At 56.2% G+C, this 26,478-nt stretch overlaps 2 protein-coding genes across 5 annotated transcripts in view; both read right to left on the bottom strand.

Moving 5' to 3' along the window:
• CELSR3 (cadherin EGF LAG seven-pass G-type receptor 3) overlaps positions 1-14,372 on the bottom strand; it is a 31,223-nt gene extending 16,851 nt beyond the window's left edge. For 3 of the 4 annotated variants that reach the window (XM_064432680.1, XM_064432682.1, XM_064432681.1), the window contains exons 1-10: positions 11,139-14,369; positions 5,018-5,650; positions 3,254-3,476; positions 2,793-2,908; positions 2,327-2,415; positions 1,759-1,916; positions 1,406-1,569; positions 843-968; positions 500-669; positions 77-262 (exon numbers count right to left, since the gene is read on the bottom strand). In XM_064432680.1, coding sequence (XP_064288750.1) covers positions 77-262; positions 500-669; positions 843-968; positions 1,406-1,569; positions 1,759-1,916; positions 2,327-2,415; positions 2,793-2,908; positions 3,254-3,476; positions 5,018-5,650; positions 11,139-14,265 — 4,992 coding nt within the window. In that variant the 5' untranslated portion in view covers positions 14,266-14,369. Of the gene's footprint in view, positions 1-76; positions 263-499; positions 670-842; positions 969-1,405; positions 1,570-1,758; positions 1,917-2,326; positions 2,416-2,792; positions 2,909-3,253; positions 3,477-5,017; positions 5,651-11,138 lie in introns of all 4 variants that reach the window. The other variant, XR_010368560.1, reaches the window with a different exon arrangement.
• A 3,344-nt stretch (positions 14,373-17,716) lies between these two features.
• Positions 17,717-26,478, bottom strand: part of NCKIPSD (NCK interacting protein with SH3 domain) — a 50,313-nt gene continuing 41,551 nt past the window's right edge. The window contains exons 9-13 of the mRNA XM_064432679.1: positions 23,526-23,606; positions 22,198-22,326; positions 21,590-21,682; positions 19,907-20,079; positions 17,717-19,348 (exon numbers count right to left, since the gene is read on the bottom strand). Of these exons, the coding sequence (XP_064288749.1) occupies positions 19,145-19,348; positions 19,907-20,079; positions 21,590-21,682; positions 22,198-22,326; positions 23,526-23,606 (680 nt within the window). The 3' untranslated portion in view covers positions 17,717-19,144. The remainder of the gene's footprint in view (positions 19,349-19,906; positions 20,080-21,589; positions 21,683-22,197; positions 22,327-23,525; positions 23,607-26,478) is intronic.

The raw sequence follows: 26,478 nt of genomic DNA, 5'->3' as shown, positions 1-26,478 counted from the left end.
GGCACAGCTCTGCCTGTGTTTGCCAGGCATCCCCCACAGCTCCTGCCCTGGTGCCAGGGTCTCAAGCAGCCCCTACCTGGTAGAGCCCGAAGTCCAGGGTGAGGGTGATGACGTAGCGCGAGTCTCGCCCGCTGTGGACGTCCCGCAGCTCCAGCTGGAGGTCGTGCCACTTCCCATCACTGAGCTGCAGCTGGTCCAGGAGGAGGCTGGTGCTGCGCCCTGACCCCCTGCTCACCATGAAGGAGAGCAGGCCCCCAGCCAGCTGCAGAAAGGGAGCAGCAACGCCAGCAGTGAGCAAAGACCTCATCAACCCTGGCTGCTTCCAGCCTGCCCTCCATCAAAGCATGGGGAGGGAAATCCATCCCTGCTAAATGCCTCTCCCCTCAACTACCCTCTGCTTGGGATGGGGCCAGCAGGGAGAACGAGGTCCCCATGCTCTCCTGGGGCAGACAGCAGCAGAGGCTGGCCCATGGTGCTGTGGCCGAGGCTGTGGCCATACCTGGCAGAGCAGGGTGGTGTACTGGCCTGCGTGGGCCTGCAGAAGCACCCCATCCTGCTGGCGTGTCCGAAAGGCCAGCCCCAGGTACCACGGCACTGAGATCTTCACATCTGCCTTGAAGTCCCAGGTCAGGACACTGTTGCCCTGAAAATAGTGGGCATGGTGCATGGCTGGAAAGGAAAGTGGAGGTGAGGAGAAGGGAAGGGCACTTCACAGGGAGCACCAGATGCAGGGACAGCAGAGGTAGCTCATCTCACATGGATCCATTACTCTGCTTCCACAGCAACCCCAGCACAGCCTTGCAGCCCACCCTGCCTGTGCCCAGCAGTGCCCACTCACTCACCATGGCGACAGTCTTTGCCCCCAAAGCCAACAGGACAGAGGCAGGAGTAGGTCCCCCAGCTGACAGAGCAGGTGCCACCATTCTTGCAGGGGTTGGAGTCACAGAAAGTGTGCTTGGCATGACAACCTGGAGGTATCAAAGCCATCTGCATCAGCCTCAGCCAGTTCACCACCTCCCCCCAGCCCACTGGGAAAGGCACCACTGCCTGCTGGCCCTTCCCCAGGCTGTCAGAGGGGCAAGCCCTGCTGCTCAGTGTCTCCACACAGACCCTGCCTGCTCAGGGATAAGGGTTAAGACCAGAAGAAAGATACTCTAGAGCTGGGCCGATGATCTGGCATCTCCCAGGTCAGCCAGCTCAACAGGCTCTGCACTTGGGATCAGGGGACATTCCCAGAATGTTAGCTGAGATGGGCATTGGATCATTTAGGGGGACCTGAGGGCCTTGTTCCCCAGTGAGAATCTGCTCAACTCCAGCTGTGGTGCCTGTTACAGCCCAGCAGCACTGCTGTGTGAGGAGCAAATCCAACCCCTGGGCAGGCTGGCAGGAGCAGAGGCACTGGTACCTGCAGCAGTCCCGTTGTTGGCAATGTAGGAGGCCAGGTCGATGCGTTTGCTGTCGATGAAGAGGTCCCTCATGCATCCCACAAAGTCTCGGTGAGTGATGGGGAAGTTTTCTGGCAGGTTGGGGACCCCTCCAAGGAGCAAGGGACCTGTGAGGTCCAGGGACCTGCAGGATCAGAAGCCCAGGGCTTTAAGAGGTACAGTGACCTCACACTGGCCCAGCCAGCTCCCCAGTGCACAGGGCTGGGAAGCAGACCTCCTCAGGGACAGGCACACACAGACAAGGTTCTGGATGTGAAGGCCTGGCTCCACAGGGGACCACCTCTTCCCACCACAGCAGTTCCAAGGAACTCACTTTTTCGAGCTGGTCTGCACACCTTCTGCAGCACAGGAGTAGTTTCCAATCTCGCTGCCAAACTGCAGGGCCACTGAAGCATCACATTCATCTATTGTCAGGATGGCCACCTTGTCCTTGGAGGGGCCCTGCACCACCCCCAGGGTGCTGACCTTGGGCTGAAAGCAAATGAGGGGTGTCAGCAGCACACATGCCTCAGACCCAAGCACCCAAGGGTTCACACAACAGCAGGGAAAGGCCTGAGCAGCCCAGGCTCAGCTGTGCTCCTGAGGCGGGAGCAATGCAGGATGGAAAGCTCCAGCCAAGCCCAGCAAGCAGCACCAGAGGGACATGGGCAAGGACACTGCATGCAGCACATTGCTGCAGCCTCCAAGTGAGGTCCTGAGTGTCTCTCTGTCCCTGCACCCAGCTGTCTGCTCCATTGCATCCATCCCTAAGGGCTGACAACCTCCTCTACCTTCTCTCCAGAGCCCCTGCCATGGGACAGAGGCAGAGAGCAGGAGAGCCAGAGCTGCTCACTCGTGGGGAGAGAGAGCCATGAGTGCTGGGGACAGCTGGGCACACGTACCTTGTTGTAGTAGCGGAGCTGCAGCGTGTGCCACTGGCCATCACTCACACCCCCCGGCAGGTAGGGGCTCACCACTGTGCTGGACTCTCCTGAGGAGACAGGGATGATGGCAGGCTGAGGGAAGCCAGGCGGCCTTCAGATGTTCCCACCCTTCCTAAGGCACCCTGTGCTGCTGATGGACTTGTGAAACTCACAGTGACACAACAGCAAAGAACAGCAGCAGAGAGACAAACACTGAAAGGGTTTGTCCTGGTTTGTGCTCAAAAACCGCAGTCCTGAGCCCAGGGAGAGTCCTGATACACACAACTCATCTCCTGTGCTATCCACTGATGCTCACTAACACCTCCTAACCCTGCTTCCCTTAGCACAGCTTCCATCCAGGGCAGCATTCTTGTCTTCCCACTCAGCACAGGCCTTCTCACAGCTCCCATGACACAAATCCCACAGCAGGCAGGGCCAAGTGTACCTGTGGAGTATTTCAGCTGGACCTGCCCCTGGATGATCTCCACTGCCAGGAAGTCGTGCCGCTCGTTCAAACGCCCATTGTAGAGCAGGAGGCCGCCGGGCTCCACAGTGCTGAACCTGGGGCAGGGCAGGAAGAAGGAGGGCAGGGTGTGTGCAAGGAGCACGTGGAGACCCCCTCTCTCCCGTGGCATGAACAGCATCCCAGCACAGGGACACTAAAACCTGAGCATGGAGGCAGAGAGCTGGCAGCAGCAAAGGGCAGCAGCACTGCAGGAAGGCACGAGCTGATGCCAGTGCAGATTCAGAGCCCTTGGGCTAAAGGTGCCAGGGCAGCCCCATGGGGGAGCGAGGCAGCAACACAGGGGCGTGGAGAGCATCACCTGGATCGCGCAAGAGCACCAGAGCAGGGCCAGGCGAGCCAAGGACGCTGTGTGGGTGCAGTGGAGGGGAGGGAGAACTCACGAGAGGGCAAGGGTGAGGTGGAAGCGCTGGCGCAGGCCCCGGAACATGATGAAGGATCGCGGCGGGAAGGAGCGCGTGGACACCTCGCAGAAGGGCGCCTCGAAGCCGCCCGCCGGGCACTGGCAGCGGAAGCCGCCGTCGGCGCCGTCGGTGCAGGTGCCGCCGTTGCGGCACACGCCGGGCACGCAGCGCCCTGCACGGCTGTCCACTTCACAGTGCTCGCCTGCGGGGGCAAGCCAGGGATTGGGACGCGAACACGGCAGCCACACTCGTGCTCCTTGTCTTGGGAATGCAGAGCTCAGCCTGGATTCAGGACAGGGCAGCTGAGGGGAAGGAGTCTGTGGAGCAGCTGGGCCAGGGAAGGGTACGATAGGCCAAGTGAAACCCAGGTGTTCCCCAGAGCAGCCAGTGAGCTAGCGACCACTGCCAGCCCAGCACGAGCCACTGGGCTGGATGTGATGCCAGGTCTGGCTGAAGGGACAACTTTGGATCCAGTACAGCATGGAAATGCGACAGGAGGGCACTGGCTGCACAATCCTGAGAAAGGAGAAGCAAGCCAGGGAAGTCCTGGTAATGCTGAGAGTGCCTCCTGGGGCCTTGCCACCACACAAACCTGGCACAGGCATCTCAGTCCTGTCTCTAGGGTGTGGGGATAGCCCAGTGCCACTGCCCTGTCAATAGCTATAGAAGTATCCATGGCACTGGGAGCTTCCAAACACTGAACTCAAGTGGGAACCACATGGAGAACATCAAATACCCTGGCACCTTGCTGGCATGGGTAACAGGGATGCCCCACGCCAGCTCAACAGTGCAGTGCAGGGCATCTGTCAGCCCCTTTTCCTGTGCTATTCCCACAGAACCCAGGAAACCACTCAGCTGAAGTCCCACGCCCAGGCCCTGCTCCCATTACTTGCTCTGTGATAGGCAAGGAGGATGAGGAGACAGCATGAAGTGACAGGCAAATGAGCTCATTAACCCTTCTGCTAATGGCTGTTCACGCTTCAAATGCCGGAGGTTAATTACCACTGACTCTGCTTATCTCACCAGGAGCCACCTACAGAAGAGCTCCAGGCAGCCATCTGCTGCCATGCTCCCTCCCGACAGTCAGAGCAAGGCAGGGGATCCCTCCTCAGTAGCCAGAGGCCACCTCCCCTCATCCCCAGTTGCCAGTTCTCCACAGCCTGTTGGGAACTTGTGGCAACAAGACACCGGCTGGACTGGGAACTCCCCTGCCAGCCCCCCCAGCTCGGACCAGATCTGCCTGGCTCAGATCCTGCCTGGTGGGGCACCTAGGCCCAGCCTCCCCTTCTGCTCTGGCTGGGTTGCAGCTCAGCCACTGCACATGGGGCCAGTGTGGCTCCACACCTCTGCCAGACCAGCTGAAGACTGGAACAGGCTAAAACCACAGACTCCAATGCTCCCAGAGCCCATCACCCTCCTAGCACGGGGCACAGCCAAGAAACCTCCTGTGCCCCAGGCTCGCATAGTCTAGCTTAGTCCTCCCACTCTGAGAGAAGGGGTGGAAAGTGATGGCCAGGGTCCCCAAGAGTCCTCCATGCCAACTCCCTACAAAACAGATTTCTATGGCAACCTCAGCCCTGCACATGCAGCACCATGGAAACACAGAGCTGGGAGCAGAGCTGGACCTCTGCAGGCACAGAGAGGCTCTGACACCCACTGCCCTGCTGGGAAGAGCACCTGCCATGGTGACAGCAGTGCCAAGGGACGCTCCCTCCCTCCGGGGAGCCCCAGCCCAGCGCTCACCGCTGAAGTGCTGGCGGCAGACGCAGGTGTATCCGCCCTCCTTGCGGGTGCAGATGCCCCCGTTCAGGCAGGGGTTGGAGTAGCACAGGTTGATCTCCGTTTCACAGTAGTCCCCGGTGAAGCCCTGGGGGCAGCGGCACCGCAGGCCCGCGATGGGGTGGATGGGCCGGAAGAGGGTGGAGTGCGAGGCGATGAAGGGGGCAGAGCTGTCGAACTTGAGGACGGAGATGCACTTCATGTAGTTCTGGCAGGGCTCCCGCAGGCACACGTTGTCGTCGAAGGGCAGCACCTCCAGCATGGAGGTGCCGGTCAGCACCATGCGCTTCATGTACAGCTGCTCCTGCAGCTCCTCCGAGCTGAAGTAGCGCCCGCCCCACGGCGCCAGGGCTGAGAAACTGACGTTGAGCACCGTGCCTCCCACGTCCGTGTCGTTCTGGATGTTGAAGATGAAGATGTCCTCCTTGGGCGTCGAGAGCACGGTGGCCACTCCTTCCAGGAAGGTGGACAGCAGCGGGGAGAGGAAGCGCTCCTGCCACATGTTCTCCAGGCGCACCGTGATGCTGTTGGCCAGCATGTCCTCCGTGATGATGATCACGCGCAGGACGCACTGAGCCGTCACGCTGTGGATCCCGTCTGTTGGAGGGAACAGGAACACGCTGCAGTCTCTGCCTGCTGCTTGGAGGGCCTTCCCCTCCCAGCCCAGGGCAGAGCCCTGCACCCCAGTGTGACCCCAACAGGTCCCAGTCCCTGGTAAGGCAGCCTGGAGCCACAGTCCCAGAGGCTCGTAGGGGGACACTTGGGATGGAGGGGGAGTGGGCGGTGTGGCTGCACCTTCTCCTCCCCATCAGGCTCTCCACTGAAAGAACTCTCAGGTTTTCTCCTTGTCCTGGGTCTCGGCAGCAAACTGAGCTCTCAGGAACAAAGGTGCTCAGGAACAGAAGGAAGTCCCAGCAGGAGGTCTGGCAAACACAGGAGCTGATGCCAGGGCCTGGGGTGTTTCGCTTCCCTGCTGTGCCCTGTCTGCCTTCCCCATGCTGCCTTTTCCTGTGCTCTCCTCCTGCCATTTCCTTCCTCTCTCCTCCAGGCTCTCCCAAGCTTTTATGCTGGTATCTCTGCTTCCCCGCTTCTCACCATCTGCTCTGCATCTCTCCCTCTCTCAGCCCATCTCTGGTTTGTTTAATTCTCTTTAATCTTTGTTTTCCTTGGAAACAAACTCTTTCCCTTCGGGATGGCGCACCACACGAGCAATCTCCCAAGCAGGAGCAGAGGAAGAGGAGTGTGCAGGGACACCCGAGCACGCCTGCCTGCTCCCTCTCAGGACCTTGGCCAGCAGCAGCAGCAGCAGCAGCAGCAGCAGCAGCAGCAGCAGCAGCAGCAGCAGCAGCAGCAGCAGCAGCTCACCCGCGCACATCGGGGCACTCCCAGCCCAGCTGCTCAGGCTGCAGGGGCACCCAGCACAGCCCCAGAGGGTGATGGTGCAGCTTCCATCTGTGATCATGGGCCCTTGCCCCACCCCACCACCCACTCCCAGAGACCCAGAGGATCCTGACAGCCCAGGACACCCCAGACACCTCTGACAGCAGCTTTGGCTGGGGTGACCAGCTGGGAGAAGCCTGTCTGCTGCCCCCCAGGAGAATGCCTCCTGTCACCTGAGCCCCTCCTTCTGGGAGGGGACCCTTCTTCAGCATGGCAAGGCAAGACTCTGCCAACCTTGGTGGCCCCAGAAATGTTTGATCAGGAACCTCACTGCTCTTGAAATGAAGCAATCCATCTTCCAGCCCATTGCCAGCACCCCAACACTGGTGCCCCGTGGGCATTACCAGCACACAGCTGCCATCCATTGTTCCCATCCCTATCTCCCATCCCACATTCACCTGAGAGCCTCAAACCCCCACATTTCCCTGGAAAACTGGCTCTCCATCATCATCCCAGCACAACAGTTACCTCAGCACATCTCAACAGTGACTCCCATGACCAACCCTGGATCCCAAGCCTTGCTGTAACCTCCCCTATGTGCTTCACCTCCTCCAACCCACTGCAAGGAGGCCCGAGGGGCAGCAGGATTCCTGGCACCCCAGTCAGCCCCATCCCTGATGATGATCATGTGCACATGCCAGCTGCTGGTCCCTCACCCATGGCCCAGCTCCAAGCCTCAGGTACAAAGCTGTCTTTACTGCTCTTCTCTTGCCATGGCTGCTGTGCTGCAAAGCCTTTTGATTTCCCTCAGCCCTGTTTGAAGTTTGCAGTGCAGGAGGATTTACAAATTGAAACATCTCTCTTTCTTTCACCTCTCTCTACTCTTCAGAAGGTGAAAGCTTTCTAGTGACCCTGCAAATTCCTGTGCAAGCAGCAGCCTGCACACAGGGACTGGTGCTCTGGAGATAAGGCTGGCTCCAGGCTGGGGAGCAGCATGCCAGTGTAGTCACCCAGGAACTAATCTCCTGGAGGAAAGGGGGGTGCTTCTCTCTGAAGCCAAACTGCTCCCACCCCATATGGAAGCAAGGTGAGAAAGCACTCCTCTGTGTGACACCCTGCCTGCTCTGGCACAGAGGGCAGCATGAGCAGCAGCAACAAAATAGTTCCATTCAGCATCTGTTTGGACATGCCAGGGTATGTAGATCTGTCTGGATCAGGGCAAGGAGCTGGCACCATCATCTCCACTCCCCAAGGCACATTCTCTCTGCAAGAGGCTCATGGGGTACTGAGACCACCAGACCTGGGGGGCAGGAGTGTGAGGAAAGCCACAAGTCACACTTGGGGTAAGATGCTCCCCAAGCCACCACCAGCCTGGCAGCTCCCCCTGAGGAGCCACCTGGTGAGACAGTATCCCAGGATCCATCACTTTGGCACCAGATCCCTTCTCCACACAGCTGGGTCGTGCCCAGCTCCCTCCCCTCTCCCTTTGTCCCTCTCGCTGTTGGCCTCTCTGGTCAAGGCAAGCATGAGCTCCCTGCCCTGTCCTCTCCAGCTCCCAGCTCACCCAGAAGCAGCCACAAGGCAGGGGACAGCTCCTGCTCTCCCCAGGGCTGCTCATGGCCAGCAGATATCTGCCTGATTTATGGCTGTTAATAAGCCTCACACCATGCTGAGGGCATCCTGAGGCAGGCTGGAGGCCAGTAATGCCTCACAGCAGAAGGACTCTGTGCCTGGGGAAGAAAGGGAGTTGGAGGGTACCTGATGCCTTTGGCATCACCCAGCCCACAGCAGGAAAGCCAAGCATCCCTTTCCAGCTCCAGTGTGGAGCCAGTCCTGGCCCACAGCCCTCCTCAGTAAGCCCCCTCTAACCCTGTCCCACCTCAGCATCACACCCAAGGCTGCCTCCCCCCTCCAAGCAGAGGGAAGCAGATGGTTAAGAGAATGACCCACTGCAAATGGGGAAAGAAAAAAAAATAAAGCTACCAGAAGAAAGCCCAAAGCTGGCTGGAGGCACTGACCCCCCATGGGAGGCATTTTAATCACGAATGCTCAGCCTTTCTGATTAAATCCTGTGGCTGGAGAGCTGGTGCCTGGTGAATATTCATGCAGCAGAGTGAGGAGTCCTAGAAACACAGCTACAGGGAATGGAGCAAGGAAAAGGGACAAGGGGCTCTAACCCTTGTGCTGGACAGCATTGAGCTGTGTTTGCAATTCCAAGACTGACAATTATCAGCTTCCAAAGTAACAAAGCTAAATAGCTCCATGTCCTCTTCTGCTGATTGGCAGCAACAGTGTCCAAGAGAGCAAGAGCCACAATTCTGACTGCAATGGCCACCCCAGAGACAGCAAGGGTGCTCTGGGGACAGACAGGGTGACTTTCGTGTTTGCAGGTGAGGAACAGTAAAACACTTCAGACAGAGAAGCCAGGAAAAGAGACGGGTATCAGTACAGTGAACATTCCTCACTGCTGCTGAAGGGCTTTGGCAGACCTCTCAACATTTTCATAATATTTTACCAGTTAAGAGATCTGGAAAGTAAATCAGGTTCCCATCACCCAGCACAGAAGATGAATGCCATTCTCCTGCACCTGAGCCTCCACACTTACCACTAAGCCCAGAGAAAACCAGTCTGAAATGGTTTGAAGTCAAAATTATGTCAGTCTCTCACCCTGCCCTGATTTCAGAGTGCTGCTGGCCATGGACACTCCATGCCACTGTCCTGCATCCTCAGCAGCCAAGAGCAGATTTTAGCAGCCAGAAGTGTCCACACGCCCGAGAGAAGCTGAGGTCAGTTTGGAGGCTATCAGCCCTGCTGGAAAGGCACTGGTTTGTGGTGGCCCAAGTCTTCTGCCTCCTGCAAGGGGCTGAGCTAAGAACACACACAGCTCACAGGCAGGCAAAATGGCCCCTTGCCCTGTGTTTTAGGGGGATTCAGCCTCCCTCAAATGCACCATAAAGGCAGGGAAGCCACTTCCTCCTAGGATGCTGGCCCCTGGGGCACCCACATAGGTGCTACTGCTGTCTCCCAGAGCAGGAGGGTGCTGTGCCAGGCACAGTGCCTGGGGCAGACAATGCAGCCGGCTCTGAACGTCCTGGCTGCAGCTCTGCAAACCCACCCTCTCTGCTCACAGCGACAGCACGGGGCCGGCAGAGCTGCCAGCTGGGCGGGGGGCTCCCAACAACAAAGACTGAAAAACCAAACTAGGCTGCCACCTCACAGCCAGGGTAAAAGCCAACAAAAGGCCCATTTTCCAGCATCTCACTTCCCTCGCCAGAACAGCTCTTCCCCTTCCATCTTCTCCCCTCCCTGAGCACACCTCTCCCATTCTCCCTTCCCGCTGGAAGATGACGACATTCTAATTGCAAGGGCCCCTTGCCACGAGGCGGCTCGATACAGGACTCAGGATGTGATTGTCTCCTGCCTTTGTGCAGGGTTAAGTGTGTGAGGAGGCAGGGCTTGCACAAACTCACAGGGACAGAAGCTGGAGAGGTCAAAGCCACCCCCTCCTCCAGCAATGGGCATGTGTGTGCCTGCAGCCCTGCGGCTACAATTAGCCCCACAGAGCCCCAGCCCACTGCCAGGCTGCTGCTGCTCATGCAGGATTGCCTTGAACAGGGCTCTTTTTAAAGCCTTTGCTCCATCTTTTGAAAGAGATCCTCCTCTCACAGAATAAGCCAGACTGAGAGAGCTAAAAGGAGAGGCAGCTGGTAGCTGATGGTCAGGGGACCATCACAATTTAGAGTACGGCTCCCCAGGCACTCCTGGCAATTCAGTGCTTGGCCCCTCCAGAGCCCTCTTGCCCTCCCTCCCGCAGCCACTGCATGGTTCAGCAATGGACAGATGCCTCCATTTCACATCATAATAAGAAGGGCTAGTGGTGAAGGCAAAGCTTAGGCTCTGGGAGCTCCAGGTCCCAGCCCTGCTCGCTCACAGGCAAGCCCCATGGTCCATCTTTGTCCTGTCCTCATGTGGGCTAGAGGGCACCCCAACACCCCACAAGGCCACCCCTAGCTACAGCTAGCATCTGTATTTGGATACTCCAACAACAAACACCATGCAAGAGTTCCAGGCACTGCACTCAGGCTTGTCACAGCTGTCCCCTGAACACTAAGCTGGCTGCAGAACGGTGGCAGCAGAAGCCACCCTGCAAAGCAAGTGTTGGCAGGTGCCACAGCCAGAATCCGGACTGAGGTGTTTGCTGCTGGCAGATGGGTGTTTTAGAGGGCTCCTTCTGCACTGAGCTCAATCCTCCCTCCTGTGCAGAGCCAGGGAAGCACTCAGGCCCGGCAGACAGAAGAACCAGCTGGGCCTGGGAGCAAAGAAGTGCACCAGCCCCTGGGCCAGCAGCCTGGACATCCTGGGAACCGCCTCTTTCCTGGGCTAGCACCCCGGCACACAGCACAGTCTGGCTGGCCACACCACCTCCAAAGGTGCCTCACTAGCAGCCAGAAATGATCTCATAGCTCAGTAACGATGCTTTGTTCTGGCAGACCATTTCCAGCCTTGGCTCTTTACAGACACTGCTCAACAGTCTGCTCCCGTGCCACCCTCACGCCACTCCAGCGCTACTCTCTGACTGGAATGGACCCCCAGTCCAAACCTTGTTACCCATCCCCACCCCCAATGCACAACGGGCTGCCCCGGAGGGACCTCACAGAGACCCCCAAGGTACTGTACTGAAGATTTAATGATTTTCACTCCCTACCTGTGACAGTCACCAGCATGGAGGCCACAAGCGGACGGTTGTTGTCCAGCTTACGGCTCAGCCTCAGCTCCCCGCTCGTCTGATTTACAATCAACAAGTGTAGCTCATTTCCCCGCTCAAAGGTGTAGAAGAGGTGGTCAGATGCATCTGGGTCATATGCTGGGACCTTCCCTATGACCCCCGAGGGGAAGGTGTTGGATTTATTGGACACGTAGTTATTGAATAGGATTTGGAAGTTCTTCAGAACAGGGCTGTTGTCATTCTGGTCAAGGAGTTTGATGTGGACTGTAGCTCTGCTGACCAGAGGGGCAGAGGTGGCCTGCACTACAATCACATATTCAGACTTTGTCTCATAATCCAAGTCTATCAAGGCTGTGAGTTCCCCAGAAAAGATATCCATCTGGAATATCTCAGGGATGTTGCCTTCCACAATTTGGTACATGATCTGGGCATTGGGTCCCTCATCCGGGTCCACAGCTGTGATCTGGGCCACCACAGAGCCTACGATGCTGTTCTCCTTAACCAGGACCTCAAACTCTTCAGCAGGAAAGACAGGAGCATTGTCGTTCACATCCTGAATGGTGACCTGGATGTGGACAGGAGTTCTCTGAGGAGGGATGCCCCTGTCCACAGCGTAGGCAGTCAGCTCATAGACAGGAACGTTCTCGCGGTCCAGCCTGCGCACGGTGCGAATGATGCCCGAGGTGGGCTCTATGGTGAAGTCTCCATCCCCGTCCTCCCCGTTCTGGAAGGTGTACTGCACCCGCCCGTTGGTGTGGGCATCCCGGTCGGTGGCAGAGATCTGGAGCACGCTGGTGAAGGGAGGTGCATCCTCAGAGATCACGCCCTGGTAATGAGGGCTGACAAACTGGGGGGCATTGTCATTAACGTCATTCACCATGATTTCAACATATGTGGTGTCTGCCTTCTGGGGGATCCCATTGTCCTTGGCAGTGATAGCCAACGTATACGTGACCTGGTCCTCATAGTCCAGTTCTGCCTGGAGAGTGATGGCCCCAGAGTCTGGGTCAATACGAAACTGAGGGACGTTGTCTTCCAGGTAGTAGGTGATGCGGGCGTTCTCCCCCACGTCATCGTCCGTGGCACTGATCACCACCACAGTGCTGCCCACAGGCCGGTCCTCGTTGATGCTCACGGAGTAGTGGGCACTCTGGAACACAGGCCGGTGTGTGTTGGCGTCGGTGATGTTGATGTGAACGTGGCAGTTGTCACGCAGGGTGCGATCAGAGGCTGTCACCGTGAGCACGTAGCGCCTCTCCTGCTTGTAGTCCAGCGGCAGAGACAGAGTGATGAGCCCCAGCCCACCCTGCGTGCTGATGGAGAAGCGGTTCCGTGTGTTGCCCCCTGTGATCTGGTAAGTGATGGCACTGTTCACGTCCCGGTCGACTGCCGTGACGCTGAGCACGCTGGTCCCCACCGCTGCGTCCTCGTTCAGGCGGATGAAGTATTCCTTCTGGGTGAACTCAGGCCGGTTGTCGTTGACATCCATGACAGTAATGGTGACGCTGGCCGAGGCGGATAAAGACGGAGAGCCATGGTCGTGAGCCTCTACCCCAAAAAAGTAGTGCTCGACAGATTCCCGGTCCAAGGGCCCACTGACTGTGATCCACCCCGTGGCACTGTTCACCACAAAGGGTGTGTCAGCCGAGACCCCCGTCAGTTTGTACTCCAGGCGCGAGTTCTCGCCGTAGTCTGCATCCACGGCCTGGATGTGGATGACAGAGTGGCCAAGAGGAGCATTCTCCAGGACGGAGATTTGAAAAGGGGTGCTGACAAAAATGGGGGCATGGTCATTGATGTCCACCACCTGGATGCTGGCCATGCCAGTGTTGTTAGAAAGAGGAGGACGCCCCGCATCCTGAGCCCGGATCCTCAGGGCATACTCCCGCTCCACCTCAAAATCCAGGGGGGCCACCACCTGTATTTCCCCAGTGACACTGTCAATGGAGAACTGGCCCCGACTGTTCCCACTGATGATGTTGTAGTGCACCAGCGCATTGTTGTCCTTGTCCAGGTCCGTGGCGGTGACACGCAGGATCTCGGTGTGGGGCCGAATGTCCTCCCTCACTTGGACAATGTAGCGCTTCTCACTGAACTGAGGGATGTTGTCATTCTCATCAAGGACCGTGATGTAGACCTTGACAGTGGCGGAGCGGGGCCCCGGCTCGCCGCCCTGGTCGTTGGCTTCCACCACCAGGGAGTACTTCTCCATCTTCTCCCTGTCCACCGGCCCGCTGGTGGTGATGAGGCCGGAGCGGGGATCAATCTCAAAGACGTCGTAGGCGGCCCGTTCATTGACAAAGCGGTAACGGATGTTGGCGTTGGGCAGGGAGTCCACGTCGGTGGCCCGCAGCTGCAGAATGGGGTATCCCTCCTCAACGTTCTCGCGGATGGTCTCCCGGTACTCGCCCTGCTCGAAGACGGGGTCGTGGTCGTTGCGGTCGGCCACGGTGATGGCCACCATGGTGGTGGCGGAGAGCCGCGGCGCCCCGTGGTCAGTGGCCGTCACTCGGAAGTAGTGCAGGTCCATGCTCTCGCGGTCCAGGGCCTGGGTGGTGGAGATGAGCCCGGCGCGCGGGTCGATGCTGAACAGATCCCGCGAGCGGCTGTTCATCAGCGCGTCCATGGAGTACACCAGCCGCCCCGCCTCGCCCCCGTCGGGGTCCTGGGCCGTCACCGCCACCACCGCCGTCCCCGCCGGCTGGTTCTCCGCCACCTCCGCCTGGTAGTTGTACTGGGGGAACAGCGGGTGGCGGTTCGGTGCTGCGCGCCGGCCCCGCCGCGCCGGGGCCGGGACCAAGGGCGGCGGGCGCGGCTGGGCGGCGCGGGGCGCGCAGCGCGGCGGGGACCGGCGGCGCGGCGCCGGGGGCAGCCCCGGGGGCACGGCCGCCGCCCGGCACGGCACGGCGGCGGGACAGCCCCAGCGGGCCGCCGGCCCCCAGCCCGCCGGCGGCGGCGGCGCGGTGGCCCCCAGCCCGGAGGGGAACAAAGGGAGCAGCAGGAGCGGCAGCAGCACCAGCAGTAGCGGCGGCAGCGGCGGCGGCTCCCGGCGGCGGCGGCAGCAGGAGCGGCTCGGGGCGGCCACCGGCTCCTCCGCCGCTGCCATGGTGCCTCGGCGGCCGCCGCCCGGCCCGGGCGCACGGCGATGGGCTCGGCGCCGCCCCCGCTCGCGCCGGCGATGGCCGCCCCCTGCCCCGCCGCCGCCGCTGCTGCTGCCGGGGGTGGCGGCGGCTCCTCCCGCAGCCCCAACATGGCTCCCGCCGCCCCGCCCCGCCGCGCCCCCGCCCGCCCTGCGCCGCCATCTTGAGCGCGGGCGGGCGGGCCCTGGCGGCGCTCGGTGCCCGTCGGGCCGGACCGGGCTCCCCGGGCGGTGCCGGGCTCTCCTGGCCGCGGGCGCTCTGCGGAACGCGCGGCTCCCGGGCCCGCCGCGCCGGGCACCGCGGAGCGGCCGCTGCCGGCCCTGGAGCAGCGTGTGCCGCCCGCGAGCGAACCCCGGGCGCAGCGCTGCCGGCCCGGTCTCTGTGAGGGGCTCCCGGAGCATCCCTGCCAAAGCTGCGGGGCCCGCGGGCACCGGGACACCGTGCACCCTGCACGCACCTGCGAGCCCGGCGAGCCGCTGCTGCGGCACTGCCGGTGCCGAACGGTGCCAGAGCGGTGCCCGAGCGGTGCCCGTGCCACCGGCAGCGCCCCCGGGGCCGGGCCGTGCCCCCAGCCCCAGCCGGGCACGGCTGCCGGGCCGCCGGCACAAAGGGCGGGCAGGACGGTGCCTTGGCAGCCCCGCGGGCCCCTGCCACTGCCCTGTCCCTCACACAGCACCACGCTGGGCAGCTGCGGGGATGGGTTTTGCTGTGTCAATGGGACAGGCTGCCCCGTGCCCGCTCCTCCAGGCGCTGCCACAGCCCAGCCCCTGCCGCCCAGCTCCCCACCATGGGCAGGCAAGTGCGTGGCACAAATTTAGCTATCCCACTCCTTCCCTGACACAGACCCCAGCTGCCAACACCCACAAGGTGTGGCATCACCGCCAGAGGGAAAGTTGCAGGTTTTGCTTCACGCATCCCCGATACAAAACCCAACAACCAACCTTATATTTTTCCGAGGAAAATTCAGTTTGAGGCCCTTGCATTACGGTGATTCATTAATGCATCAGCCTCGTAATTTAGCTGTTGGTTTGATTCAATCAACTAATATTGCATGCTAATCCGCTGGAGCTCATAACAGGGTTTAGGTCCTCATTAGTGTTTGGCGTGCCTGGTAGAGGACATCCTTGGCCATGTCCTGCTGAAGGGGAGGGCACACTGGGGCAAATGCTAGGGAAGAAAGAACCATGTCAGGGAGGAAAATAGAGCAAATCTGAGAGATGGAGGGAGTTTAGGATGGGGCAGGGAAGGGCAGGGCATACATGGGACACACTGTGCCTCCATGCACATCCTAGCTCCAAAGGGGCCCTGCAGACGCCAAGGCCTGGCCAGGACTGGGGAAGCCACAGGGTGGGCAGAGCAGGCAGGGCTTGTCCTTGCCCTCTGCTTGTGCTGACCCTGTGTTGTAGGACCACGATGGGAAGGCTTAAAGTGGTGGCCAGTGCAGCTCAGCATGTGCCACAGAGAAGTTCCCCTGGTGCTTGTACAATGCTCAGGGCTGACACCCAGTGAATGCGGATGTCTAACCCCTGGAGAAGCCACCATGTTAATTTGTGAACTGCATAGGATGGGTAATCTGCTGTGATTAACTCCCCGGCCACCACGTAACACAGGGCTGTGGCCATACCAGCCATGGGCATAGAGTGCTCTTGGAGGATAGATGTTGTCCCCTACAAACCCTTAAACATCCACTTGAGCCCTCTCAGTGCTGTTAGGATAATGCCAGAGCAGCCCTGGCCTGCACACAGCTCACCCAAGAAACCTCATTTAACAGAGAGCAGCTCATCACTCACATGCAACAGAACATGCTGGCTGGATCATAGATCACACCTCCTCAAAGTGGGGATGTGCCGTCAGGAAACCAAATCAGGAGAGAGGCAATACTTTTTAAAAGTAATGAAGGCTTTCAAGTTTATTTGTTCTAATTACCCAGCTGACAGCTCAGGGAGGAGGAGAAAATTATCAGGGTATTACTGCCACAAAATAGTTGTAATTGAATCATTCCAGACAATAAAGCAGAAGCGCAGGTCACAGGCAATGTGTCACTCCCCCCGCGCCAGCCCCCCAACACCCCTCAGTGCTGCACCACAATGAAAACACCAATACGAGGAGACTCTGCTCTAACTGTGCATTATTACAGCCAACAATCTTGAGTGTCTCACCTACACGGAGAGCAGGATCTGATGAGCAGGCTGGGGACAGTGAGTCTACATGCTGCAGTTTGATTCCATGATGAGTGGAGGCCTCTCCTGTGCAGCAGGGGCATCTCTGGGGCTGGACCCCACAGCCAGTTCCCCCCAGCTCTTCCAGCCCTTGGCTGCGGTGGCAGCAGGGAGGTGGGGCAGAGGGTGCCGTGCTGCTGTGCAGCTGGGACAGGGTGAGCAACCCCACGGACAGCAATGTGGGAGCCACCAGCTCTGCACGCGGGCTCCTGGCAAGCAGAGCCACAGGCCCTGCCACTGCTAGACCACAGCAAAGCCTGTGCTCTGTCACTGAGGACAGGTGCCAGATGGACATCCCAGCAGCACATCATGGGCCAACAAGAAGCCCCACTCTCGGAAGCAAGCCGAGGTTGGCTCAGGGGCACACACAACCATGCGCTGCACAGAGCAATGGGGCACAGGAGAGCCACCTTGGGGGACACTCCAGTGAGCAGTGGCAGCCCTTGTGTGTCACAACTGACCCCAGGTGTGCAAATGGCACACTTCAAGGCCACATGCCTGGGGACTTTGGAGACAGAGGCCAAAGAGGCAGGAGCTGGGACAGGCCTGGCCCCGATTCTGCATGTAGCTGAGTTTGATGCCATCCCTATGTTTACAGTGGCACAGCTTGCACCTGGCAGGGCTGTGCCCATGGCCTGGCTGGCTCCGTTGGCACAGAGCCAGGAGCAGAGCCCAGCTTCCTGCTGCCAAAGTAGTGCTCTGCCCAGTGCCTGCTGTGCTCCCACTGCAGAAGCCCTGCCACCCCAGCAGCCCAGAGCTGCAGGCACGGGCTGAGGTTTGGGAGCACGCAGCCAAAGCGCCATTCATTACACTCGATACAGACCATTAAACCCTTCCCTGCCCAGGCTCCTGCTGTGGCAGCTCTGCTGGAGCCAGCTGAGGTGCACGTACCTTGTGGGAAGTGAACTGTGAGTCCAGCTCTGCCAAACCCTTAATGTGGAGCAGCAATTCTGGGCAGCCACCAGGAATGATGGCTGTGCCCCCAGCAAGGGCTGCTGCCCTCCACCCTTCCTTGTCAGCCAGCAACATGGTAGAAAAAGACAAGGCAAGAAGCTGAATGAGGGAAAATGACTGCATTGCTCCCATTTGGAGATCAGCACCCACTGCTCTGCCTCTGTGGGCAGCAGGCACCCAACCACTCCTGATACTTTGGTGCCCCCACGACAGGATTGGGCAGGCAGCGCTACACTCACAGAAGTCCAGTTTAAGACATTTTTATTCTTCTGCAGGTTACACTTAGTGTTTAAGAAAATACAGGATCCCTTTTGACATTCATACATTTTTACAGGGAAAAAATAGGTTTCTCTACTAGGGTGGTTATTAAGCATGGGCATTCCCAGGCTGGCTTCCTTGGCTGCCAGGACAACACCCTCTGTTCTCCAAGCACCACTGCCCCAGTGGCCAGTCCAGGCCTGCACAGCTTGTGTCATCCCCTCAAGCTAACAAAACAAAACAAAAAACTAAAGTAAATACAGTGCCCAGTATTTCCAGTTTCACAGCTCCTACACTGGCTACTGCAAAAGAAGACCTGGAGACAGGGAGTGACCACACTGTGCACACAAATATCTAAGAGACCCACGTTAGTGTGTGTGACTATCAGGGAAGCAGGTTAATCCCATTTGCTAGAAACCTAGAGGAAATAAAAATAAGGGTTCCCCACACTTAGCGTAGTCACAAACAGCTACTGGACACCAGGCTCACGCTGCCTCTGAGCTGCACGGGGGGGGCAGCGAGGCAGAGCTACGATGAAGCTCAAGGCAAGGAATGCACGCGCTTCAGGAGCAGGGAGCGCCTGCCCGAGGGCAGCCCTCTGCCCCAGGCAATGCTGCAGCACACGTGGCAAGGGCAGCTCCGCTCGGCAGGACACGTCTTTGTGCTGTGTGCAGCCAAGGGCTTCCCAAGGGCAGTGTCATCCACGTGGCTCTTACTTCTAGGCTGCCACAGTGTGCAAGAAATTCAGATTCAAACATCACTATAGAAAGCAGATTGAAAAGCAGCTGCTGGGGTAAGACCTCCATGACCCAAGGTGGGCTGCTGCCCAGAGGCAAAGCTGAAGGCTAGGAGGGAGTGAAAGGCTCACTAGACGAGGCGTTAGACAGCGAGCAGCTACTTTCCCTTGGCAGGGCTGCAGCACATTGGCACTAGCAGCAGGAAACAAAACAGATGTTACAAAAGCTTCTTCCAAGCACCAGCGGACTCCACTTGGTCACTGCAGGGAGAGAGACGCACATGGAAAAGAAGTGATACTCTAAGGCAAAGGCCTTTCTCTTCAGGACCTCGGGACACCAGTGCAGCTGAACATCCCCCCGTGCTGGCTGCTAAGCCCCCACAAGCTCTCTGCCCTTCCCACTAACACCAGCTGCCCAAGTAGCTCCTGCTGGGTCTTGCAGGCAAACCACGTGCCAGTGCCCACCCTGCTCCGCCTGCCCCGGGCACCAGGCCCCGGGGGCACCCCACACCCTCTCTGCCACTGGCGCTTCCACAGGGTGGTGAACGCTGTCCCAACCTTAGGCCTCACACAGAGGGATATAAGGTATGAGCTGTACTGGGAGGGAATGGGGAGAAAGTGTCAACAAAAGACATAGTCGATCCAAGTGGTTCAAACTCCAGTCCAAGGTGAGGAGCATTAGCTGGTACCAGAAGAGATTTCTGGGAACTCCTTATAAATCTCCAAGATGATCAGTTTCTCCATCTGGCACTGCTGGTCCTCCTCCTCCTCGCCCAGGATGCGCTGCAGGATGCCCTGCAGGTCAGTGAGGCGGTGCTGGTGCTGCAGGTAGGGCGTGGAGCGGATGATGGCATGCATCAGGGACAGATACTCCATCCTCAGCTGCCAAGCGGGAGGGGAGACAAAACACAGAGCACAGGGAAAGATTTGAAGTGAGATAAACAAGCCTGCCAGCCTCCATTACAGCATGAGCACAGGAACAGCTGCTTGCTGCTGCACCATCAACCAGAGCACAACTCCAGAGGCACCTGCTTTTCCTTAAGTATCATTAGTAACTATGGAAAACTCTGCTTTTCCCACAGCAAGACAGCTGCTCCTCCCCTGCCCTTGAATACATCCACATCCCCAGCCTCTTGCAACAGCAAACAAGAGAGATTCCTCCTACTACTACTCACAGAGGGTCTCTCTTCCCAAAGGACCCTGGTCAGAAGTGTGCAGACCACCAGAAGCCTGGCAGATCTTTCTTCAAATGTGCTGGTGTGCTGGGCAGGATAAATCCTCGCTTCCTTCCCAGCTCCCAAGGTTGATTTAAGCATCCAGAAATGTTGTGCCCACCCCAGAACTCCACTCTTGCCTGCACCAGCAGGCCCCATGAGGGACCAGGAAAAACACCATTGTTTTGGGACTGTGCTCCCTTCCCCAGTGAGTTACTGTGAGCACCTTGTCTCCAGGGGAGAGATCCGCAATCTGCCGCACCAGGATGTCTATCAGGACCATCATGTCTGTGTGGTAGAAGATGCTGGCTGTATCCTTGCTGGCAAAGATGTCCTGCAGAAACTTCAGCACCGAGTGTGGTGGCTGAGGCTGATGTTTGAAGATGCAGACTGGATCATCTGGGGGAGGCAGAGACTGTGCTGAGCCGCCCGCTCCCGCTGTCCCTGTGCTCCACCTTCAGAGCACTTCCCTTCCTTAGACCCCCTAGAGAGGAGGCTGCCCTGCCCTCGGCCAGCACTCCCTGCCCATGGATAGCCTTGGTGCTCAAAGATGTGTAAGCAGGATGGCAGCTCTGCAGGCTACCAAGATGAGAGCAAGCTCATTACGATGAGCATTAATCACTGTTTATGTTTCACTGACTATCCCAGGTGAGAGCAAATTAACACACTGCCTCTCAGTATCTCCTGTTTTTGCCCAACAGCCACCACTCATTTTCTCCCTGGTTTATTAAGAGGGGTCCAACAACCTCTCTGAAAAGCACATCAGAGCCTGTACCAAAAACAGGCTTTCACCAGAGACCAGGCTAGTACTGTCCCAGAAGCAAGAAAAGAAACACTTCCAAGTTGAAATGAGCCACCACATCCTGTTCTCTTGCAAAACACATCCCTGCAGACTCCAAAGGGGCTCTGGGCCATGGCAGCTCCTCCAGCAGTTGTCAGGAAGGCAGGCAAAACAGAAGCATCTTCATTAGGTTGTGGCCCCCCTCTTTCATCTCCCAGCTCCTCACTGTAAGGTGATCTCTGCAGGGAATCTGGCAGGGAAAGGCCTAAACAAAGGCTTTGGGAGGAGGCCAGACAGAAGAGCACTGGGGTGCCTGCTGCCCTCAAGCTGATACAGTGTGGAGACAGTGATTTGCAGCCCCAAAGAGAACTAAAGCCTGATTCAGATGAGCTGCATGCATCACAGGATGGGTTCTTTCCAGCAGCTCAACAAAATGAGTTCTCTCAGGCAGCAAAGCTCCTGTGCTCCAGAAGGTATTAGCAAGCACAATAGTGGCCTGCAGCACAGGCTGAAAGACCTGGCAGCACTCTTCCTGCAGAGATCTCCAGCGTTCCAGCAATCTGCTCTGCAACAGCTCTACAAGTGCACTGGATTTCACTCCATGCCTGAAGCAGACACAAGGCTAACCCTCTGCTGGCAAGTCAGAAATGGGAAATTCCACTCTAAGCAGTGTTTCTGAAGACAAAAGCTCCCTCTGCATCTGTCCCCCGGGGCAGATGTTTGCCAGCACAGGCAGAGGTTTCTATACCAGCACACACTGAGTCCTCTGCCTGTCCAAGGACAGAAGTGGCCCAGGACCAGCCTTCCTCCCAGACAAGAGCTTGCCCATGGCAGCTGGTCCATGCTCTGAGGTGGAGCTGATCTGATCCAGAAGGATGGAATGGCAGCCACTCCTCTGTCCCTAGAGCCATTAGCCATTACCTTACTCCTTGTGCAGCTCCATCCTCAGCAATGCAGGCTGTCACCCTCATGAACTCACAGGAAGCAGCACAGCCCAGCCTGAGCTGGCAGCTCCTCAGCTACCTGCACCCCTAAAATCCTACCCTGTAAGGAGCATGGCTGTGTCTCCCCAAGCATCTGTGTGCACCCCCTGCCAGGCATGCAGCAGTGCCACACACACACACTCACCTCCTCTGTTCAGCAGCAGCAGCAGCTTCTCTGTGAAAGTCTTCACGTTGGAGTGCTTGCTTATTGTAGTCATGATCACACTGTGTTCTGGAACTAAAGAAGAAACCTGTTCAGCATCTCCCTTTGCCTCCTGAAGACCATGATGATAAAAACACACAATGGGTGACCCCTATTTAACATCAGTACTCTGGGGTGCTTTGGGGAACCACAGCCTATCAGGGCTACAAAAAGATTAAGGCCACAGAGTGGCCAAGACCTGGAGAAGGCAGAGGACTTTTGTTCTGAGTTGGTATCAAGAAATGCCCACTGAAGCATCTTTATAAATTAACCCCACTCATGCTCTGCAAGTACACCCCAACAACTCTTTTGATTAGGCACCATGGAAGCCCAGTGACAAATCCACTGGGCTGCCCAGAGCTGCTGGGCAGGGCTCTCAGACCATTTTTTCCTCTAGGGTTTTGCACTACATTTAAACACAGTGTAGTGCCAGAGACCAGGAGAGCTGGATGGTGGTTAAGCACCATCAAGACCCAGTAAGATTCTCCCTCCCCATTTTTCACACTCCAGACCACTGAAATCCTGCCAAGGCAGAGCAGCACCAGTTCAACCTGGAATGTGGAGATTGAAGGCCAGGAGGACGTTGACAAATAAGTCAGGCAGCTGGTCAGTGGTGTCCGAGGGCAGCCCGTCCTCAATCACATCCAGCAGGAACTGCACAAACTGAGAGTTGAGATGTTCTGCACAAGGAGAAAGGGGCATTTACAGCACAGTGAAAATAAACCAAGCAACAAAGGACCATCCAAGCCACTTCTCTGTTCTTTTATGCTTAAAAACTATTAGTTTTTAGCCTCCATTAGCCTCCAGGAAATGAAGGGCTCTTCAAGTGGACTAGACAGACCACTGAAGCATCTTTGTGTGCAGGGGATTGCTGAAATTTGGTACCTCAACTGGCATTTGTTTTGAGTAAACAAAACACCAAATCCTGCTCTAGCTGTTGCAGAACCAATGCCACCAGTGAAGGCTTCAAGGTAGGAAGAGATTGGCATTCTTCCTGACCACTGGTTCAGTTAATCTCTTTTTAAAAACCCCTAATAACCTAGATCATTAGTAATAACCCAGTTTTCAATTCAGCTATTAGGAAAGCTCAGGAGCTCATGCAAATAAGTCCACCTGCAGGAAATAACTGCCAGGGTTACACAAGGAAAGAAAAACAGGGGGTGTAGAGGCTCATTCCAGTCTTTATTGTGCCGCTTTAAATATTGTACAGTTTTACCCAGTGTTAAGGTAAAGCTCCCGATGAGATATTTATAAAAATCTCTACTGGATTTCTAGGAACATTAAGCCTAGAATTTCCCAAATACAAAATAGCTGCGGGAAGAAGTGGGCAGTGCTTTCTGGCTGAAATGAAAGGACAGAGGATAAAACAGAATATTTGCACTTTGCACAATACCCTTAATCATCTCCACTTTCCCTAAGAGCCTGAACTACAGAGGGCTGCACTATCCTGCTGGAAGAGAGACCAGAAAGAGGCCACATTATGCAGCTGACAGCCTTAGTGGGTGTTTGTGTAGGGATCTGGGATCTCAGCCTCATCAGCAGACAGTCTCCAAAGCAAGTAAGAGGTGTGTGCTTTCACAGGCCAGACGTAAAACAAAATGCCACTTAGTCACAGGGATGGGCAAATCCATGTTGCCTGCAGCATGGCATTCAGCCCTCCACTGCTCTAACCCAGATTTGTGCTGCTCTTTGGAAATCTGGCATCTCAGCCCAGTGCTTCAGCTGCCAGGCTCTACTGATAAACAACAAACCCTACTCTTGCTGGGCCTTCCACTGAGCTGCCCCTGGCCTTGACCATCAGGAGAAGTCCCTTCCCTGTGCCTGTCAGCAAGCCCCAGACATCCCACCACCAGCCCTGCTATGAGCACAACTCTCTTACCATAGTGGTGATATGGCAGGGGCTCCCCCATGGAGAACATCATGGCCAGCACCAGAGCAGAGTAACACATCTTTTGGTGATCTGCAGACAAAGGTGCAGTCATTAGTTCTTCCCAGGACGTGAAAGCTTTCCCCAGCTGCTGCTGGGAAGTCACACATTTCATACAGACATGTAACACTGATTAGCCCACTCCTCATTCCTGTACTGGCTGAGCAGTAAGGGTGTTTTTCTCCATTTTAGCACAGCACACGCCTTCTGTGCTGTGTGTTTCCAAAGCAATTTAAAAATAATCATAACAAGAGTCCTCTATTTTTTCCTCTCTACTTCAGAGGATCTGGGCAAACTTGATCTGAATAATTAAAAACCTCCCCTGCACAGTCCCAGGACACATCCCATAGTTATGTAATTATTGAACCCAGAAAAAGCATCCATCTGGCCAGCTCAAAATACTGCCTGTTCCAACCAACACCACCCCCAGACAGCCATGCTGCTTGTTACCATCTCTGCACTGCTCTACTTTTGCTACCTCAGCTCTGCCTGAAGGTATAAAAGGTCCCTGGGGAGACCAGATCATGCTCAGGCTGTGCATCTGCCCACCTCCCAGGCCACACATCTCCAGCACTGATACATCCCACAGCCTGCTAGTCTAACACAATTTTCGCTGGCAGCAGCTATATGTGAATGCTCCAAAGAGCCCCTGCCAGTGTCTTTCTTGAATTTTAATTAATGGATACCTCTCAATAAATATTTGCAGTATAAAAAAAAAAGTTATCAAATAGGACCTGTGCCCTCATCAAATGTAGCCTCTGCCCAGTTCAGCAAGTCTGAAGGCAATAGGAAAATAAGTATTATTTAGGTTACCACACATACTGGCTAAATAAAGTTCAGCTACATCTTCTAGAAAGAGCCCTGGGGCACAAGGAAAATGAAGGTGTAATTATGAAAAACTGACCAAAACTACTTTTCATCAGAGGAGAAAAAGGCCCCTTCAATCTCTGATGCTTTTCCTGGCCATACTGCTGCCCTGCACAGTTCCAGTGCTCCCTCCAAACCCTTTAAGATATTTTACTTCTCCATGCACAAAGCAACTCATCTGTAAGCATCTGCACCCTGCAGTTTGGCTCTGACTGCACAGGCTGATGCCTTCAGTGTCACCACTTACTCCTGGACTTGGCCAAAGGACTTGCAACATTTGGCAGCTCTCAGGTTTACTGTCAGCATGGGGAAAAAAATACTATTGAGTTATTCCAGCCCCATGCCCCTGGAAAGTCAGCTCTGTCAGCAAAGCCTCTCCACTCAAAGCACACTCACACTGTCACAGTTCCACACCATGCCTCAGTTTTCAATCAGCAAGTACTTGGAGTAAAAATAGATCATTTGCAGCTTAACCAGATACTACAGTATGAACAAGATTAAGAGCTTGTAGACCATGTGGCAGCAAAAGAAGGCTGAAAACTGCTGTTTACTCTCTGTAAACAGAGAGGGAGGATATTTAATGACTTAAATATAATTCATACTTCTTATATAAGAAGTTCTCAGCTATAAGGTGACAGTGATGCCAAAGCACTGTAACAGAAAAGGGATCTGATAAACTGTTCACCCCATGATTTCTTCATTCTTTCCTCCATGGCTACAGGAGCTGGGTCTCAGAGGAAGGACACTGCAGTAGGTAGACACAGGCAGCTGCTGTTTTCGTGGTCCTAGAAAGGCTTTATTTTGTCAACAAAACATTTTCTTTCATCACATCAGGAGCAATGAAATAAAGTGAGAGTCAGAAGCCAGTGATAAACATGGCAGTAGCAAATATTGAGGAACAGACTAGAGATGGGAGGGAAGAGACTAGTTTTATACCTCCTTGGTCCATCTGCCATTAACTGATGTCCATTCATTTGGCTGACAGTAGTCTACATGAGCAGGAGGCAAATCTTGTTGTATTTACCTAAAGATGACAAATCAAAGAATGCTGAAACCAGCCAGAAACCTGAACTTGGGGCAAATCCAGATGAACCCAGGACATTCACACTGCACAGGCTCTACTCTGTAAGTTTTTGGGAGTGTCCCAGCTGCAGCAGGACAAGGCTCCAAGACTCACCATGCTGAAGAACAGAGTAACTGTCACTCAAAACACAGCTTTTGGTTTTTACCTTACAGAGCAGCGCCAGTGACTGTCAGAAATTAAATAGTATCAATGCAGCTCTCCTGAAGCAGAGGGACTGCTGACAACAGACTGAGAGGCAGCACTGAAGCAGCCATGACAGGTGGGAGAGATACAGCTGTTTGCTTACCAGCCTGCATTGCTGACAGCCACTGAGATAGTGGTGAGAAACTGCAATCATGTATGAAAAGCATTTCTCAGAGGCCTTTGAAAACCTTGCTTCCACCTTCTAAACACAGCAGTGTGAAATGTGGGCACTGGAAGCAGACACAATTGTCTGTGACTGAAAGGAGAAGAGCCTGACAGCTGACTTGCATGTAAAACTGTGCTGCAACAAGAAAGTCATGATTACAGACTGGATTATCCCTGCCTGTTTTCTTTGGAATTGTTCTGGCTAATTCTGTCTTACTGTGGCTTACTATAAGGTGTTTTAACATGGAGAGATGTGCAGGCCAGCTGCAGCAGAGGGAAGGAGCTGTCCAGAAGCAGTAAGACCCAAGCATCTGCAGAAGAACTGGCCAGCAGCCAACATGCCTGCATCAGTCCCAGGGTAAAGTCCTTCTCACCAAAGGCACCAGCATCCACAGACACAGCTTCTGCCCCAGCTGCTCCTCAATAATAAGCCAGGAATAAGCCAGGAGGGATCCCACAGAGCTGCAGCAGCCAGTTCCAGCTCCCCAGTTGTGTAGTGTTGGCACTGAGTGCTCTGGCTGCAGTCACCCACAGAAGGGATTAGCTATTCCACAGCATGTCACGGATCAGCTGCTATTCCCCAGTTCTTAGTACCAAAATAAGCTC

Source organism: Passer domesticus, chromosome 9, assembly GCF_036417665.1.
Source record: "Passer domesticus isolate bPasDom1 chromosome 9, bPasDom1.hap1, whole genome shotgun sequence".
Taxonomy (NCBI): domain Eukaryota; kingdom Metazoa; phylum Chordata; class Aves; order Passeriformes; family Passeridae; genus Passer; species Passer domesticus.
Note: the sequence above shows the minus strand (reverse complement) of the source record. Positions and strands in the feature narration are given on the sequence as shown.